This window comes from Crocuta crocuta, unplaced genomic scaffold (genome assembly GCF_008692635.1).
Source record: "Crocuta crocuta isolate KB4526 unplaced genomic scaffold, BGI_CrCroc_1.0 scaffold228, whole genome shotgun sequence".
NCBI lineage: Eukaryota > Metazoa > Chordata > Mammalia > Carnivora > Hyaenidae > Crocuta > Crocuta crocuta.
In genome coordinates, this window is record NW_027532820.1 from 2,447,825 (window position 1) to 2,464,173 (window position 16,349).

Genomic DNA, 16,349 nt, shown 5'->3' on the forward strand with positions numbered 1-16,349 from the left:
ATCGGCACCCTCCCCCCCCAGCCCCGCCGGCCACCGCCCCCCAGGCCCGCCTGCCCAGCCCTGATTGGATGGGACGGGAGCCGGGACCTCGTGTTACCAATCTGGGAGCCCCTTACTCAGCCACACACGCAAGCCCAGGTACGCCCGCGGAGCCCCTTCCCCTCGCTAACCCCTTCCCCTCCCCCACCCCCAGGGCACAGGCAGACACTTACCGTCCCGGGAGGTGCCCATCAACTGGTCCAGCATCGCGCGCATCTGGGCCTGCGCCGACATGGCGGCGGCGTAGCGAACGGACGNCGCCTCGAGGCGTGTGGAAAGGGAGCTGGAGGGCTTGTAGGAGAGTCCGGGCTGCGGTCCTCACGACGATGCGTTAAGTGGAAGGCAGCAGCCCCCGAAAGCAACCCTCGTTCCCTCACTCTCCGTCGGGTCCTGGGACAGAAGCGTTACGGGCTAAGCAAGCTCTTGCCTCCAACACCGCCACCCGCCAGAAGCCGTCAGCCCCCCCTTCAAGCTCTGACGCCGCTCGCCGCCACCGTCGCCGGGACGTGAGCGCGCACGCTCCTCGCGCTTAGTTGTTTCCCGCGGGGGCTCCACCAACTGGCGTCCAACTGCATTTGCTCCACCCGCCCCGCCCGGGAGAGGTTCCACCCTAACGGCTCTCGGGCGCGTGCACGCGAGCTTCTCCCGCCCCTTTCCCCTCAGATCTCGCGAGACTAGTTATCAAACGACCCTCGAGCTAGATCCGCCCGAGGCGCCAAACTGCAGGCACCGGTCTCCAAGTGGGCTAAGGCCGTGAGGCACGCTGTGCTGGCGAACCGGACTCAAATTAGCAATTGTGCCAGAGAGTTAGCCCGAGTCGAAAGTAAGTGGAGACCTTGCGGATCGGTTCTACTGAGGTTAGCAGACTTAGTAGTTAATACAGGCGTATTTCTAACGCATACTCGCTTTCAGGGGCCCACCCAGAATTTGTACACTCAACCTCTTCCCCGCTGCTGCCTTGACCTTCTATAAAAGGAACCGTGGAGAACTGACGTCTGAGTCTTTCATCTATGCATAGGGAAGCTAACCTCCCACCCCTGAACTTGATAACACACGAACTTAATATACTAGGAAACAGGTGATCTAACGCATTCTGATCGATTATCATTGTTTATAACAGGAAGCTGTTAGTTTAAATTTGGAACTATAAAAGTTAAGCAGTATTTTTAGAAAGGAAAGGAGGTGATCTTTTAGAGAATTTTTTTCTCCTGTTTAAGAGGTAAGTTTGAAGAATTAGGCCTTTTCAGTGTATCGGCAGCATTGACGACGGGAAAGAAAGCCTGTGCTTTCAAAGCTTGCCATCACCTTGAATTCAAAATCTTAGTCGACTAATTGCTAACTGGGACCTTAAGCAGTTTATTTCGTAATCTCATGTTTATGGATATAAACACATAGAGCACTGTTGTGAGGGTTAAATGAGCTAGCAGAAAATGCTTAGCCTGGTATTTTTTTGTAAACTTTTTTTGGTAAAATATTAATTCCTTAAAATGAGATATAGGTACTTCCTAGATACTTGGAAGAGAGATAACAGTAAAATTTTTTCATTAAAAATGCATATGCATTAGCTTGGAACTTATTAGAAAGATTAGTAAAAAAAACATAAAATAGTAGTCACAGGCCCAAGATCCCTTTGAATGAATATTGGGCCAATAAAAAATTTTAAATTATGCTGTCTTTTGTAACTGACAAAATAGTTTCCCTCCAATTATTCAAAGAATTCAAAATTCCAACAACTCCAAATACTAAGAATATCATTGAAAACAATTTGCAATTAAGAGTGTACAAATTATTATGTCCTAGTGGGAGGCATATTCTATATACAGCATGATCTTTTGAAAAACTTGGAAGGCAAGTATAGTAACATGTTGAATAATTTATGTGTTAATGAGAATTTAGTTTTTATCCTTTACCTTCTACTTTTCTGGTTGCTTACGTTTTATTTATTTTTTTACAGTTCAACTTCTTTATGTTACTCATTGAGGAACTGAGACAGCTGGAGGAACTATCCAGTGTCCCAGCATCCAGTGGTTGCTCACATTTTAAATATGTCTCATAAACAGCATATAATTGGCTTTTTAAAATTTAATAATCCTATTCATTTGTATTTGTGTAATTACTCATATGTTTGGTGTTAAAGCTCTTCTATTTTGCCTATCTGTCTCATCTATTTAATTTTCTCCTTCCCTGCTTTCTTTCTAATCATTCCATTTTTTCCCCTTCTGGTAATTTGGAAGTTTCATTTTATTTTTATTCTTTTAACAGTTACCCGAAAAGTTAAAATGGTCATTCTTAATACCTTTTCACTTTGTCCAGATAACACAAAGAAGACGAACTCATTTTAACCTCTTCTGAAGTTTTATGCCTGTTATCATGTGTTTTAGTTCTGTGTTTTTTGAAGCTAAACTTCACGTAATTTACCACTTTTCTTTTCACTTCATGTGATGTTCATTACCACTTTCTTTTCTCTTCATTCCTTCTGGAATCGCTGCCTTTCCATCTGGAATCATTTCCCTTTTGTCTGAAGTCTAAACTTTAGGACAGGAGTCAGCAGTTTGGCCCACAGGCTAAATCCGGCCCACTGCCCATTTTTCTGAATAGTTTCATTGGAATACCGCCAGGCTCATTCATTTCCTATTGTCTATGGTTGCTTTTGCACTACGACAGCATTGTTGAGTAGTTGTGAAAGATAACATACTGTATGGCCAGCAAGACTGAAATGTTTACTATCTAGCTTAAAACCGAAGTTTGCCTAACCTGCCTCAGAGTTTGCTTTTGTTGGTCTGCTCATGGGGAACTGTCCCACTTTTGTTGATCTTAAAAGCTCGCTCTTTTGCTTTTCTTCATTCTAGATAGGTATTTTTATTGGGTATAGAATTCTAGGTTTGAAGTTACTTTCTTTCAGCACATACACTCCATCTTTCTGCTTGTTTATCTTTGCTCCTATGAGGTCAGTTTTCAGTCCATTAGCCCTTTGCAGATAGTTGGCTGCTTTAAAATTTTGTTCTTACTAAGCTTTTGGTTTTCTGCAGTTTTACTATGATGTATCTGGGTGTGGATTTGTTTTTTTCTTTTAGGATTCATTGAGCTTTTAGAACCTGTGAACTTGTCTTTTATCAATTCCAAGAAATGTTTAGTTGTTCTTAAATACTGTTTCTCACTCATCAACGTCTAGACCTCCAAATAAATGACAATTTGACAAGTTTCACTGTATCATCTAGATCTCTTTACTCTCTGCATTTTCTACCTTTCCGGTACTTTTGTTTTCTAACAAATTTTATAGTTCACTAGTCTCCTTTAAACTGTATCTAGTCTGCTGCTAAATCCATGAATTGAATTATTTTTTCAATTCTAGAGTTTTTATTGAGTTCTTTTTCAAGTCTTCTGTGCCTGTGCCTTTTTTATTTTTTTAAATTAGTTTCTGGTTCCCTGATAAAATTTCCAAGCCTGGTTATTCTTTGACCTTAGTTAACATCATTGTTTTGTAATCAGAGTTTGCTAAATTTAATTATCTGAGTTTTTTTGTAGTGTTGTTTCTGTTGTCTATTTTTCTGCAGTTTTTCACTTAATGGAGTCTTGTTTTCTTGTGTGTCTGGTTATCTTTATGTGCTGAACATGTATTTGAAAAAACATGTAGGGGAATAGTATAAGCCTAAGTAAGATCTAATAATATCTTCCTCCAGAGAAGATTTTTATTTTTCTGATAGGTCATTGAAGTCCTTACTAGTCAAGGACTACCATAATATAGGTTCAAGGTCTCAATTCCTCTTGACCACCAAAATGACAAAAATCTGGGCTAAAAACCTGGGCTGAAAACCTGGGAAGGACTTTTTGCTTACAGATCATCTTTGAGGCTGAACTTCAGAGTTCTAGATTGAAGTGGGTGTGGCTTTTTAGAGTGCCTACCTTGATGGGCCCTAGACTTTGCCTTTTGCATCCCTAACCCTACAAACCCCCCCAAAAGTGCAGCTCAGTTTTGTTACTGAAGCAGTTATTACAAAACTGGCACATGCCCTGCAGCCAAATACGTGTCTTTTTGGGCTACATTTACAAGGGACAAAAGTGGTTCAGGGAAGAGATACAAGAGGTAAGTAAGAAGTCTGGACTAGAGTATGAGAGATTCAAGAGAGTCTTAGGAGGTAGAATCTAATTAATTCAGTGATTATTTAACTGAAGGTATGAAGGAGCAGAAGTAATCAACAATGACTCCCATTTTCTGGCTGGAGTGACTGGCACAAGTCTCATTACCAGAGAAAAGATTTATAGGGGAAGATGATGAAGTACTATTTTGAATGCATTGGATTTGAGATGCCTTTGAATCATCTAAGTCATGTTGTCTGTGAAGCAGTTGGACATAGGGGTTTACAGAGGGGCTTGGCTGGAGTTAGCCTGTTGGTGATAATTGAAGCCTGGGAAAAAGAGGTGACCTCACCCAGGGAAACTATATCAAGTGTGAGATAACAACCTGAACCCGAGGAACATCAGCGTATATAAGGGATATGCAGAAGAGGAAACCGAAGAAAATTGGCTAGAGCAAGAGAAGAAAACAAGAATGTGATGTCATCAAAGCCATGAGAAAATAATGGTCAGTAGTGTCAGATGCTTCCTAGAAGGGCATCTGGCAGGCTCAGTCAGTAGAACAAGGGAATCTTGATCTCAGGGTCATGAGTTCAAGACCGGTGTTGAGGGTAGCTAAGTTTACTTAAAAAATATGCTCCCTAGAGATCAAGCAAGATAAGTAATGACCCACTGAGTTTAGTGACCTGAAGGTCATTTGTAACCTTGCAAGACAGTTCTGGTAGAGTGGAGGGGCAGAAACCAGACTATAATGGGTTAAGGATAATTGGGCAGTGAAAGATACAGAAAATGGACACACGCAACAACATGATTAACCTCAAAATCAGTATGCTACTCAGAAGAGTGCATACTATATGACCACACTTGGATTAAATTCCTGAGCAGGCCAAACTAATTTATGCTCACAGCAAGCGGGGTCAGTGGTTGCCTGGAACCAGGTGTGGGGAAGGGGAATTGGATTGACTTCAGAGGGCAACTTTTGAGGGTGACGGAAATGTTTAGTTTTCATAGGGTTGCTGTTATACAGATGTATTCACTTGTTATTCATTGGCCTGCACACTTAAAATGGATATATTTATTATGCGTAAATCATACCTCAATACAGCCTGTTTCATGTTTTAAGTTTTCTTTAAGGTTTATTTATTTTTGAAAGACAGAGCAGGAGCAGGGCAGAGTCAGAGAGAGGAGACACAGAATGGGAAGCAGGCTCCAGGCTCTGAGCTGTCAGCACAGAGCCCAACGTGGAGCTCGAAGTCACAAACTGTGAGATCATGACCTGAGCTGAAGTCAGACACTTAACCGACTGAGCCACCCAGGCGCTCCAGCTTATTTCATATTCTCAATGAAGAGGTAGTAACTAAAAAGGCATTTGTGTAAGAGGTTGAGTATTTGTTTTTAGATGGCAGAACCTTGAGGATATTTAAATGCTACTATAATGCAGTGAGAGGAAGCAGTTGAAAATAAAGGAGCAAAGGTAAGAGACAGCAAAGTAAAGGAACAGGACAAAGCATGTAGCACATCAAAAACTAGAGCAGCAAATTAACACAGTGTAAAAAACCTCAGTTCTCGGAACTCTCAGGACAGAAAGTTTATCTTCAGTAGTTTGTGTTCCAAAATCATTTCCTTCTATTTCTAAAACTGAGTTCAACTAATTCTTTCTGGTAAGACCATTAGTAAGAAGCACAGGTTTGAATATTTACGGATAGAAATGGCCTGAGCAGGGGCCCCAGGCTGGCTCATTCAGAAGAGCGTGCAACTCTTAATCTCGGGGTTGTGAGTTTGAGTCCCATGTTGGGCATGGAGATTACTTAAAAGTAAAATCTTAATCTATTTAAAAAAGAAATGGCCTGAGCAAATTATTGAAAGTAAAAAAACCCTGTCTACAATCCAGAAGATACGTGGCAATAGGGTTTAGAGAAGGGTTCGTGATAAAAGAATGAAAGTATAGATTTCCTTTTTGTCAAGTACTCCTTATTTACTGTGCAAGTGTTTTCTATATTTATTACAACCACCTTGTTGGCATTCCCATTTTACAGAAGAGGGAACAAGCTCAGGCCAACTAATCTGCCCAAGATAACACAGCTGGTGAATCAGGAAAGTGGATTAAAACCTAGGTCTCTATCACTTCAAACCCATAATAAATACTTTACCCTGGTTAGGCAATTCTGCCTCAAATTTTATTGTATGTGCAATATTGTAACAACAAAAGAAATAAAAACTTAACATACCCTAATCCTTTTGCCTTCTTTATTTTATCAAAGTAAGACAGCTTCAGATAATATACTCCTGCCTGAAACGCCTGGGTGAGTCCGTAGGTTGAGAGTCCAAATCTTGTGGTTTGTGATTTCAACCCCACATCAGACTTTGAGCTGACAGCATGGAGCCTGCTGCAGATTCTCTCCCTTCCTATCTCTCTCTCACTGCCCCTCACCCACTCCTACTTTCTCAAAAATAAACATTAAACTAATAATATACTTATGCCCATGAAATAAAACAGGAAACGAACTATGTTAAATGTTTCTAGTTTGTTGATCCATTAAGTGAATAAATGCTTGTTTGATCTCTTAATACAATTGTTTCCATGTTGGTCTCTTAGAAGAAATGGTGTGTGGAGTGCTTTATGACCAGTTCTGTTCCGATTGTACTCCTAGCAAGTAGTGCTAACTTAGCTATGTGTTCAAAATGTGGAATAATGCTACGTGTAAGTCACCATGGATGGTGCCTTGGAGACTACAAAGATGAATGCGGCCTGGTCCTTACTCTTCAGGAGCTTGCAGTGCAGGGAAGAAGCTGTAAGACGTGCCTACAAGAAACTGACCTAGGGGCCACAAAGTGGTCACAGATGAAGAACCACTAGTGGTTCACCGAAAGAGTAATTTGTATATGAGAATGTTAGAAGGAAAAAAGAACATTTAGGAGACTAGTTTAGTAGTTCAGGCAAAAGTCTGTTAGTGCCTCAATGAGAAGAGAGGCAATGAAGAGACAGGGAGGAGGGAGGGATGTTAGAGCCACTGCAGAAGCAGAAATTGCTGATTGACTAGACATGGAGACTAAGAAGAGTCAGGAATACAAAATGAAGCTAAAGTGTTTTACTTGGGTCAGCCAAGTGCATGGTAGAGCCCTTCACCCTGATAGAGAATTCAAGAGGAACAACAATTTGACAAAAGGCAGAAGAAGTCACTATGCTCATTCCATGTCCCTGTCCCTGGACTTCCTCCCTACAGCCTGCGGTTGAGTGGTGGTCATGTTCCTATACCTAAATGTCAACTCAGCCTATGGAGGTAATAGCTCCCAACTATTGCTAGCCTCTAGAAACATCACATCTTTATATATCCCTTCATTAGCTCTCCTCAGCAACCCTATTTGAGTATACCATCTGTTTCCTGTCAGGAATTTAAACACATCATATCTGTGTGTGTTGTACTAAAGTGTGTGTGTGTGTGTGTGTGTGTGTGTGTGTGTGTGAGAGAGAGAGAGAGAGAAATAGTATGCTTCTATAAGGATATATATGCTTTCCAATAGCTGGAAAGATACACACCAAACTGTTAGAAAAAGTTCTCCCCTGGTAACACGGATGGGAAAGGGGAGGGGCAAGGGAAAAGAAAAGAAAGCTTTATTTTATATTCTATACCATTTGAATTACTTAAAACAATGTTTGTACACTTTTAAAATAAAAATAATAAAGCTTAAAAGTCAATGAAGAGCATCAATCAGCCTAATGTGAGAAGTTCAGTAAATTCACTGAGTAAGGATAAAACCTAAGAAACACTCAGCTGACAAAATTACATAGCAAAACCCTAAACTTACAAAAAAATTTAATGATAAATATACAGATAGAAATGATTAAATTCTTGTCTGAAGGCAGCTTCCAAGGAATCTCCATTCTCATGGCTCCCAGCCCTTCCCTCCAGGCTGCTGAGGCAACTTGAGACCCACCAAGCCAGCAGACTCCTCCACGGAGCGCTCACCCTTGCCATGAAATTCCTGGTGAAGGGTCACGTGTTCTCGAATGCTGCGTAAGAGGCAGAGGTAGGTGGCAGCTTGGAAATGAAGTTCATGTTGGGCTCTGCACAACTTCTCACTGGTAACCTGGAGAAGTAGCAAGGTCACATACTTTATTAACAGCCCAGCTACAGAGCCAGAGAGATTCAAGAAGCATTCTCTAGCATGGAAGTAAATTGCACAGAGGGAATAAAAACATGTATATGTGTATACTAATTATATATGTAGAGACACTCTAATTGTGGCTTAGGAAAGCTGACCTCTAATTAATTGAAGAGGAATTTTACAAGGAGTTTCACTGAGGAGCTTCATTGAATGTCCTTACATTTTAATACAGAAAGAGTCATTTCAACTCCCTTGTTTTACAAATGAGGAAACTAAAGCCCAGAGAGGCTCAGTAGTTGGTTACTGGCAGAGGTGGGAAACTATAATAATTAATGTCGCCTAAGGTGTATAGAACTTTCTCCCCTTCAAACAAATGAGAGTCTAATTTTTATATTTCTGACTTTGGTTAATGTCGTAGATCTGTCATTTCAATGAAAAGTAAAACCATATTGTCTGGAAAAATAATAGCTTTGTCCTCAACAGTAACAAAATGAAGGCTTTATATATAAAGTTAATATCCATATATTCATAGAATATTACTTAAAATTTACTTATCCATCTGAAAAATCCATATTCTGATGACTGTAAATAGCTAGAAGCGATATCCATTCACAAGTCCCCAGTAATTGCAAACCTTGTTTTTTCTTCATCACAACCAATTTCCAGATTTAGCACACTGTCCTTTATTTGACTAGCTTTGGGTTCTGAACTTGGGAGAATAGGTGAGACTGAGATGTATACATAGCTTAAAACACTTAAGGAGCCCTTTGTTTGTCTAAATGCAGATTAACTTCTGTGCACCACTGCCTATGTAAACCCCTTTGACCTTTTTTTACTTGAATATGTAGAGGTGGGATCTGAAAACCAGAAAGCGTGGTTTAAGATCTGCACACCACACATACAAAAAAAGAGCTGCAGATCACATATGTGAAAATGACACTCAAAAAAGGAACTCCTCTGCTTTAATCAATTAACATTTTTTTTTTTTTTTGAGAGAGAGAGACTGCAAGCTGAGGAAGGGCAGAGAGAGACGAAGGCACAGAATCCAAAGCAGGCTCCGGGTTCTGAGCTGTCAGCACAGAGTTTGATGCAGGGCTCAAACCCACGAACCGCAAGATCACAACCTGAGCCGAAGTCAGACTCAACCGACTGAGCCACCCAAGTGCCCCAATTAACTTTTTATAAGTAAAAACTTGTGAGCGACCAACACCAACGAGAAGCATTAAAAACAAGTAACATCCATTTCTATTATAAACCCCAAAATTGATAAGATTTGAAACAAATTCTGTTAGTGTAGGCCATGATTCAGCTAAGCCTGAATCATAAGTCAGGGGAGAAGGGTCAGCAATATATAAACAGTATATGAATCACAAGAGATCAAAAACAACAAAAAAAAAATGGGTTATTTTCTCCAAGGAGAAAGCAGAGGTTCCTCCCTAACTGAACCTCTTCCGTTTAGGGGAAGGATGGAGAAAATGAGCATAGATGGTTATTGAGTTAGCTCTGAACCAGCAGGAAACAACGCATTCTCCATATCCTCGCTGTATTTCTGGAACTTGTAGTATGAACTTCCACGAAACTTGAGAGCCTCTCTTAAGGGCAATAATGCCCCCATAAGGTGCACCCATAATCATGTCATCTTAAAATCTTAGAATGACCTTCCATTATATTTACAAGGAAGCTTAAGTTCCTGCCTACCACATCTCCCACTTCACCTTCCACCCCCTAATCTTTAACCAGTTTCAAATGTCTGTTCTCACCTCTGGGCTTCCAGTTGTACAGCTTCTTTACCTGGACCTCATCTTCCCCAACCCCCATTTGCTTGCAAACTCTTACACTTCAGGTCCCTGCTTAGTTTCCTCCAGAAATCCTTCTTCATACAAGGACCTCTCGTTGTTTAGGCTCTTAGCACTTATTCTAAGTGCTTTGTTGTAGGGCTCCTTGGTTGGACTGTAAACTTCCAGGACCCATGTGCATCTCATTCATTTTAGCCAAGTTCCTTGAAGTCCCGAACACCGTGGCCTTTAAAAAGCTTTTGAATTAGAGGCACCTGGGTGGCTTAGTCGGTTAAGTGCCCGACTCAGCTCAGGTAATGATCTCTCGGTTCATGGTTTCGAGCCCCGTGTCAGGCTCTGTGCTGACAGCTCGGAGCCTGGATCCTGCTTTGGATTCTGTGCGTCTCTCTCTCTGCCCTACCTGATTCATGCTGTCTCTCTCTCTCTCAAAAATAAATAAATATTTAAAAAATAAGTTTCTGAATTTTAGCCCCACGTTGGGTGTAGTTGCCCCATTTGAAAAATAAAACCTCTTCCACCCGCTCTTGCCTAAGAGGAATATGAAGTGTGGATTTCACGAAGGAATTTCCCAAGGAAAGCTTCCCATGTGTTCATATTTATCTGCTATAGAAGGAAAAAATATATCTGGTCAGATAATCACGTTAATGTGATAGCACAACCTCATTACAGATTTCTAGATCAGCGGCACATGTCCGTTAAATGGGGTATGAAATACAACATAAGTGAAACACAGTTCCTACCAAGTTCTTAATATTCCTCATCTTATTACAGTTCTTTTCTGCCTCAAAACCAGGTTTTCAGAATAACTACCATGGGAAGGATGAGGAAGAGTGACTGATAGATGCTGCAGCTAGTGACCCTCCACGCCCCATCAACTGCATTTCTTCTCCTCCTGCCCCCGCCCCGCCCCCCATCTCCTCCACTTCACTCTCTTGACTGTCCCCCGCACCTGCGAAAGGCCAGCCAATGAAATCCCCGGTCCTTGGCTAGTCCCCGGGCGTAGGCCATAGCCTAAGGTCCAGGGCCTGTGTTTGCCTGGCCAGAACCACGGCGGGCTGGGAGGGTTGGTTTCAGAAATGCAGGCGCTGGGACGACGCTCCCTACCCGCAGCCAGGCCCTACCCTCTTCCTCCTTCCTCCCCGGGGGAACGGGCGCCGGAGCACCCGGACACGGGCTGCCGTACCCGATGCGCACGGAAAGCCTTCACGAGGTACCGATAGGCCGCGGTGTCACGATAGGGTCGGCCAGTGGCCGCGTTCATGTAGCGCAACTCCCGTAAAAGGCCTCGTAAAGTGCGCACCGGCGACCCCAAGGCCGCCATCTTCCCGTCCTCGGAGCGCGGTGCCCAACGGCGCCCTACGCCCCTCCAACTCGCTCCCCACCCGCCCAGCTGCTTAGTGGTACGGCCCGACCCACAGTGCCGGATCCCCCCTTCAATTACCGAGTAGTGGAGTGTCTCACTTCCCTTCTCCGCACAGCTTTACTAATCAAACGCCGAGCGGCGGCTTAAGGAGTTAAGAGAGAAGTAAACGAAAGCCGAGTGTAACTGCCTCGCCAGGTCCTTAAGTAACACTGAGAAAGGGCCAGGCGAGGGGAACGGAGGGTCTTTGGTGACTGCGTCATTTAAGACGTCATTAACTGACCGCGGAGTCCCGAGAATAAGTGGGCCTGGTAGGAATAGGTGTTGATTTGAAATAGAACACGAAAGATATCGAGAGCACGGAGTTCCTAGAAATCCCACGGCACTGTGGCAGCTCAGAAGAAGGAAACAGAATATGCTTATTCTCGCAAACAGTAGCCCATCACCTAGGGAAACGACACATTTACTTCGCATTTTTAAAAGGTAAAATTAAGTTCGCATATTTCGGTAAAGTTCTTTAAGAATGGCAAAAGTCTTTTATCAAGGTAAAAAGCTCATCACCCCAGATGGGACTCGAACCCACAATCCCTGGCTTAGGAGGCCAATGCCTTATCCATTAGGCCACTGGGGCTTCTGCGAGCGAAGCGCTCCAGCAACGTATTCAATTTTTTTTTTTTTTCCTCTTTGGTACGTCATCGTCACTTAGGTCTCCTTTTAACCTATCCTGAGAAACCACACCCAATACCACTGTGAGGGGTGAGGCATGCTGGGAATTGTAGTTCAGAGGACAAGCGTTCGCGTTCCAGCTCCAAAGGCTTTACCCTCGAAACAGCACCGATGCGCCGGACGGAGGACGGGCGCGCGCACGGTTTTGCGTACGCGTTTGCCTGCCTGGTAACCCCGCGCCTGCGCAAAAGTGAGCATGCGATGTCGTGGAGCCGAGCGCGCTGGGCACATTGGCCGAATCTCGGAGACTCGCCCTCTGAGCTTCTGCTGTGTAGGATTTTTACCGGAAACAGCCGGCCCCTTCCGGTGTTGCGGCTTTCCGGACTTAGCTTGGCTCCAACACGCCGTTAGGTGGCGTCCGCAGCGGTCACTTTCTGTTTCCGGTTGTAGGGGTGAGGCCATTTCCGGCAGAGCCATTGGCGAGTTGCGAACGTGTACCTTGCCGCCTGTATTGCCAAGTCAGAGTGAAACGGAGGACAGCGGGAATTTATTATTTAATTCGTTAGGAATTAGTTAATTAGAAATAATAGTTATTTTTCTGGTTCTGTTCCTAATTGTATAACTTAATGTGTCTTGAGTTATCAGCGATCTTAATTCCTCGTTTAAAATCTCGCAGTGGCTCCCCATCGCCCCGGATACTTGCATGTATCGTAACCGTCATCTCTCACTACTTGTTTCCTCCCACTTTTTTTCGCACCAGGTATCTCTACTTCTCTCTTCTTCCTCTCCTCCCCTTGTGTTATTTCCTCTGCCTGAAGTTTGGCCATTTGTATTAATATTCTTATTTAAGTTTTGGGCTTCCAGTTTCCTTGAGAAGTCTAGGTCAGACACTGCGTTAGGCCTTTGTGGTCAGTATGGTAAAGCTAAAACGATTTATTTCACCTCTGCACTCCTCTCGATTCTCTAGATGACATTAATCTTTCCTTTTACATGAAGATTACCTGTGTCTCTCTTCCATTATCTTCCACATGAAACAGGATGCAACTGCACAGACTCCTACTTGGCCACTCTTAATAGGTCCCTCCTCCTGGGTCCCTGTTAGGGCCCATCAGCTGTATCTGTGGCCCATTTTAAGTTAAGGGTTCATACTCTGGCTGGAATCCTGACACTTCCAGAATCGACATTAGAGGAAACCATACTAGAATGACTTCATATGAGTGAATTAATTTCTCCGTGTGGCATTCATAAAATGTTTATCAACCTATAATTCACAAGTATCTGATTTTAAAAGGCGCATCTGCAGGAGGAGTTGGGGAGAATCCTATCAGTTCTTCTCATAATATTGTTAAAGAGAAAAACCACAGGCCGAAAATGGTGTCACTTAGGTTAAGAGCCCAAGTCAGTAAACCAAGAGTTAACACCTAACCTGACTACAGTAATAAGCCCCCAAAGTGGAATCTATAACCAGTCAATGCGGAAATTTCCTGGTCAGCACCAGGGCATTTACTGAGAGATCCCATCCTTTCCCCTTAGGAAGGTGACCTTGCCTAAAACAATGGATTCTTAGCTAATAATTTCCTTTTTTCAACTCTCTACCTTTAAAAACCTTTCCTTTCCAATAGCCCTTTGGAGCTCCTCTATAGTTGCTAGATGGGTTGCTGCCTGATTCTTAAGTTGATTAGATCTTTTCAAATTTATGGGGCTGAATTTTTATTTCACAATATAATTTGTTTAACCAGCCTTCTAAGATGTAGCAAATTTAAGCCAGCTCTGAGGAACTGGGAGAATTTATTGGAAGTAGGTCTTCAAAAACTTGATATGTTGTGGTCCAGGGCAGTAAGTAATTGTGAATATCTTTCTACTGAAGGGCCAAGAGACTCTTCTGCTCTAGGCCATTCTTACACTAGGAAGGGGTAAACAATCATGAAATGTTATGTATATGTAGCCATTAATCTCCAAAGATGGCCCTCCAGCAGTCTTCTCTTTCTATACGTCTGTTGCTCCTTACGCCTTGCAAGAGGTGAAGCTTCTTTCCTGTCCCTTCCCTCTCTTGAATCAGAGTGGTCTTTGCGACTAGTTTTGACCAATAGAATGTAGCAGAAGTGACATTCTGGAGCTTCTATAGAACACCAGGTCTTAAGACCAGCAACTTTCACTTCCTGCTTCTTTCTTATCCAGCTACTGTGCTATGAAAACCCCAAGACACAGGGAGGAGTACTGGGATAGTCCCAGGTGGGCTCTCCTCTGACAGCATCAGTTGCCAACCATGTGAATCAGCCGTCTTCGATGTCCAGATGTCCACAACTTCTGCCATTGTCAGCTGGAGCCGGGAATTGCCCTGCTACACCCTGTTAACCCAAAGAATCATTAAAGATGATAAGAGGGGTGTTGTTTGGGAATGATTCCAAGTTTTGAAATTTCCACGCAGCAACAAAACACCACATCAGTCTGAAAAAGTTTGTAGAGACAATTTAGTCCAATTTCCCAGTTTTGCAGCTTTAGAAAATCTTTCTATTCCTAGTTTCAGGGCTACAAACTTGAAACCCTACAGCAGAGACCAGGCAGGTAATGCAAGAATAAGTAAGGCCAGGTGGGCTCGTACTTCCTGCAAAGGAGCTGGACACTTGCAGCTCAGTCTCATTGGTGCCAAGTAGGCACATGGTCCCTGTGTTGCCAGGGTTTTTGATTTTTCAATAGTTGTAAATCCAGCATTTTTATGAAGTGCCCTGCCTTTTCAATGTTAGCAATCAAGCTAAAAAAACAATAATGTATCAAACAGAACACTTCTGTTGGCCTTATGTAGCCTAGGGTTGCAAGTGTGTGAACTGTGTCCCGGGAAAATTCACAGGCAACAACCCATTTGACCTTCGCCACAATCCTATGAGTTAGTACCCTGATTTTACCCACTTACAAATGTGGGAACAATCTCAGAGTAGCTTCGTGGGTTAGTCAACATTATGAACTGGTCTGCGGAAAATTGATATTTGGCTCCAGGCCATCTAACCCCAAAGCATATTAAATTTTTAAAGTTATAGCAAAAAAAGGATTTTTATTAAAAAGATGCTGGGTAATTTTCAGAATTTCCCGGTAAGGCCAGAGACCAGGCTCAGAAACCTCACCCAGTGTCCTGCCCCAGGGCTGCTTCCAGTGAAAACACCACCAGCCACAATTGCTACAGCTTCACAATGCAGACAAAATGACAGGGGACAGGGACTGGGCATCAGCACCGAAGCTGCTGCTCCAGGACACTGGTTTGGGCTGGTTTCTCTGCTCTTACTTATGCCAGAATGGATTAACTGTCTTCCTAAGAGTCCCATTCTGGGGTGAGTACTTCTAATTAGCATGGCCTGGGTCATGTCCCCATGTTTTGGTCAAGGTTGGCTGGGAAGGCAAATATTTTATCATTCATTAAATTTTTATTGAGCATCTGCCATGAGTCAGGCACTCCTATAGATAAGGAAACAAAAGCAAGCAGAGTCGGTAAAACTTCGATATTCATGAAGTTACCATTCTAGAAAGGGGAAGACAGACAATAATCAAATAAATAATCAAATTTTGATAAATCAAAATTTATCAAATGGTGATGAGTGCTATGGAGAAGAGTAAAGCTGGGGGCAGGGGATTGGAACCTGCTGCCTTATAATGTGTTCAGGGATGTTTTTAGTAACTTGGTGTCATTAGAGCAGAAACACAGGTGGTATAAGCAACTTCAGCTTGTGTGTGCGCGCATGTGTTGGGGTGGGACAGTGCCCATACTTTTTTTAAAGTAGGGCCCCAACATGGGGCTTGAACTCATGACCATGAGATGGAGACCTGAGGTGAACTCAAGAGTCGGCCACCCAGCCACCCTAGTGCCCATATTTTTAAGTAGAGACCCAACCTCTATTCCTCAATCATTGTGAGGGTATCAGTTCTGGTCCTTCAAGCTCTGTGAAGGAAAAAAAAAGGAATTCTGGGACATTTTCTGTTCCCAGTGAAACTGTGGGAACAGACCCAGAGGGTTCAGTGTTAAGTTTGCAACTATAGCTGGGTAGCCAAGCCAGCCGGTCACATGGGAATGTGGGGAAATTTTTGGTGGGAAAGAGCCAGGACTAAAGAACGAGGGTATATCCGAGAGAATATACTCTGTGTAGGCACTGGCTTCCATCAGCTGTGATACTTTAATGTGTGTCCAAAGAAGTGATTCCTAATTTTTTAATGAGGGTACCTTCATTCATTCATTCATTCATTCATGTAAGTAAGTAAACTCTATACCCAACACGGGGCTTGAACTCACAACTGTGAGATCAAGAGTCGCATACTCTACT

At 43.0% G+C, this 16,349-nt stretch overlaps 2 protein-coding genes and 1 non-coding gene across 4 annotated transcripts in view; all 3 read right to left on the bottom strand.

Moving 5' to 3' along the window:
* Nucleotides 1-290, bottom strand: part of LUC7L2 (LUC7 like 2, pre-mRNA splicing factor) — a 56,305-nt gene extending 56,015 nt beyond the window's left edge. For both annotated transcript variants that reach the window (XM_077781014.1, XM_077781013.1), the window contains exon 1: nt 213-290. In XM_077781014.1, coding sequence (XP_077637140.1) covers nt 213-273 — 61 coding nt within the window. In that variant the 5' untranslated portion in view covers nt 274-290. The remainder of the gene's footprint in view (nt 1-212) is intronic.
* A 7,621-nt stretch (nt 291-7,911) lies between these two features.
* Nucleotides 7,912-11,403, bottom strand: FMC1 (formation of mitochondrial complex V assembly factor 1). Its single transcript, XM_077781017.1, has 2 exons — nt 11,200-11,403; nt 7,912-8,202 (listed from the first exon to the last, which is right to left on the bottom strand). Exons 1-2 carry the CDS (start codon nt 11,335-11,337, stop codon nt 7,999-8,001), a joined length of 342 nt encoding a protein of 113 aa, XP_077637143.1. The 5' UTR covers nt 11,338-11,403; the 3' UTR covers nt 7,912-7,998.
* A 531-nt stretch (nt 11,404-11,934) lies between these two features.
* Nucleotides 11,935-12,007, bottom strand: TRNAR-CCU (transfer RNA arginine (anticodon CCU)). Its single transcript has one exon. It is a non-coding gene; the product is annotated as a tRNA-Arg (tRNA).
* Between the last annotated feature and the right edge of the window lie 4,342 nt (nt 12,008-16,349).